Below are 2,500 nucleotides of genomic sequence, written 5' to 3'. Positions count from 1 at the left end.
TGACCCGATTTCTCTAAGATCTGAATAACCGTGAAAGATACTACACAAATTCTCTCTCTCTCTCTCTCTCTCTCTCTCTCTCTCTCTCTCTCTCTCTCTCTCTCTCAAGCTTCGCTTCCTCTTCCCTGTATGTGTGTGCGTATGTATGCGCGTGTGTATGTGTGAACCTGTGTGCGTGTGTGCGTATCCTTGAAATGGGTTTGAGTGGTGTTGCACATAATTTACGTACAGAGGTGGTGGTGGTGGTGGTCTGCGTAAGGTCAAGTGTGTGTGTGTGTGTGTGTGTGTGTGTGTGTGTGTGTGTGTGTGTGTGTGTGTGTGTGTGTGTGTTGCTCCGAAATGAAAACTGATTGATTGGTGGTGGTGGTGGTGGTGGTGGTGGTGGTTGGCAACTGTAGCAAGGCAGTATAGTAGTAGTAGTAGTAGTAGTAGTAGTAGTAATAATAGTAGTGGAGGTATTAGAACAACAAACATGACACAAATATGTTGCTGGGAAATGGCTATACACACACAAATACGTATACATAACAGTGTGTGTGTGTGTGTGTGTGTGTGTGTGTGTGTGTGTGTGTGTGTGTGTATCAGTATCAGTGCTAATTCATCTCATCGGCAAACAACCCATATATTTTTCTTTATGTATTTCCCGCCATTTCTCGCACCTCTGTTGACCACTGACATGAGAGGAGGAGGAGGAGGCGAGGCGGAGTAGGGGGGGAGTGGTGGTGGGAGAAGGAAGAAGAGGAGGAGGAGGAGGAGTAGGAGTAGGAGGAGAAGGAGAAGGAATGCTTGTAACTGAGGTGGATGGCATGAGAGAGAGAGAGAGAGAGAGAGAGAGAGAGAGAGAGAGAGAGAGAGAGAGAGAGATGGCTGGGGAAGGTGGAGGGAGTAAGGTTAGGGAAAAGAGTGAGTAGAGAGGAGGGGAGGAGAGGAGAGCGTCTGGCGGCTTATAGCAACTCGGCTCCCTCCATTCCTCCCTCCCTCTCCCTCTCTCTCTTCTCCCTGTCTCTCTCTCCTTCCCTGGCAGCCAATAGCAGTAGCCCGAAGAGAGTGGTTGGAGGTGGATGTGTGCTGCTCCGTGTCAACTCCCGCCCCGCCATCTCGTGTGGATATCCTTGGAGCTCGTCACCCGCACCGCCCCTCACGGATACCCACACGCCCGCATGTGACGACCTGGGCTCACTCATTATCGGGCAGACACTCACCCGCTCTCACTCACTAACTCACCTCAAGAAAATTAGTGTGTTGGCGTGCGTGTTGGAGGGAGTGTGTTGGTGGTGCGTGTGTCTGTTTGTGAGCCTTCAGCGTGTTTTCTGACTTGCACTACTACTACTACTACTATTGTTACTATTTCTACTGCTGCTGTTGCTAATATACTACTACTACTATTACTACTACTGTGAAGACGGAGTAGTAACGGCGTGTGTTTGAACGGAGAAAGAAAAAAAAATTGAGATAAATGAAATGAAGTAATGAATTAACAAGGAAGAGAAAAATACATGTAAAGAAAATTGAGGATTCCCAAAGAAACGTGAATTCCAAGAGATAAGAATATACACACACTCACTCGTACACAGGAAACAGACACCCACACCTATACACACACACAGTCACACACACACACACAAGTTTGTTCCTGCTTCTGCTAGGCTGCTGCTGTTAGTCCTTGTGTGGTGTGTAGTGGTGAAACCTTGAAACAACTCCCCACCCACCACACACACACGAGGCAGCGAAGTGGATGAGAAATGCAAGCGAGGAGCGAGTTACCTTAGTAAATCCACTACCACAACCACCACCACGCCTACCACCACAGCCTCTACTCTAACCACGACCACTACCTCCCGCCACCATCACAGCCATAACCACCACCGCTATCACCGCAGCAGGCCGAGGGGAGCAGTAGCCGTGCCCTCAGCGGAGTGTGCGTGTGCGTGCGTGCATGAGTGGGTCTGCGGTAGTGGTGGACGAGGTGTGTGGAGGAGGTGGAGGTGGAGGAGGCGGCGGCACCTTACTCCCCTGCACTATAGTGGAGTCCAACTTGAGACGCTTGCTCGGGCGGAACCTCGCAGGGTCAGGCGCCGCCGCCGCCCCGCCGCCGCCCGCCCGTGACCTGCCTTCAGTCAAGACGGCAGACGCACGCAAGGTCAGTATACACACACACACACACACACACACACACACACACACACACACACACACACACACACGTACGTACGTATTTTTCATCCATTTATTTAATTCTTCCGCCTGACTTTTAATGTTCTCTTTCCTGCTGTTCAGTTTGCAATGCCCTTATTCTTGCTCTTCCTCTTGTCCTCTTCTCTCCTTCTCTCTCTCTCTCTCTCTCTCTCTCTCTCTCTCTCTCTCTCTCTCTCTCTCTCTCTCTCTCTTCTCTTCTCTTTTCCTCTCCCCAATTTCGCCTTCCCTTTGCAAAAAATAAATAAAATAAACACACACACACACACACACACACACACACACACACACACACACACACACACAC

General features: G+C 50.0%; 1 protein-coding gene across 4 annotated transcripts in view; it reads left to right on the top strand.

The window, feature by feature from the left end:
* The window catches only part of LOC123511239 (speckle-type POZ protein B-like), an 87,644-nt gene that overhangs the window by 57,663 nt on the left and 27,481 nt on the right, over window positions 1–2,500 (top strand). For 2 of the 4 annotated variants that reach the window (XM_045266941.1, XM_045266943.1), the window contains exon 3: window positions 1,025–2,140. The exons of 1 other annotated variant lie outside the window; for it this stretch is intronic. In XM_045266941.1, coding sequence (XP_045122876.1) covers window positions 1,937–2,140 — 204 coding nt within the window. In that variant the 5' untranslated portion in view covers window positions 1,025–1,936. Of the gene's footprint in view, window positions 1–863; window positions 2,141–2,500 lie in introns of those variants that run through there. One more of the 4 variants, XM_045266942.1, reaches the window with a different exon arrangement.

Source organism: Portunus trituberculatus, chromosome 31 (assembly GCF_017591435.1).
Source record: "Portunus trituberculatus isolate SZX2019 chromosome 31, ASM1759143v1, whole genome shotgun sequence".
NCBI classification, from domain to species: domain Eukaryota; kingdom Metazoa; phylum Arthropoda; class Malacostraca; order Decapoda; family Portunidae; genus Portunus; species Portunus trituberculatus.
The sequence above is the reverse complement of the archived record's forward strand: the minus strand, read 5'-3'. Positions and strand labels throughout refer to the sequence as shown.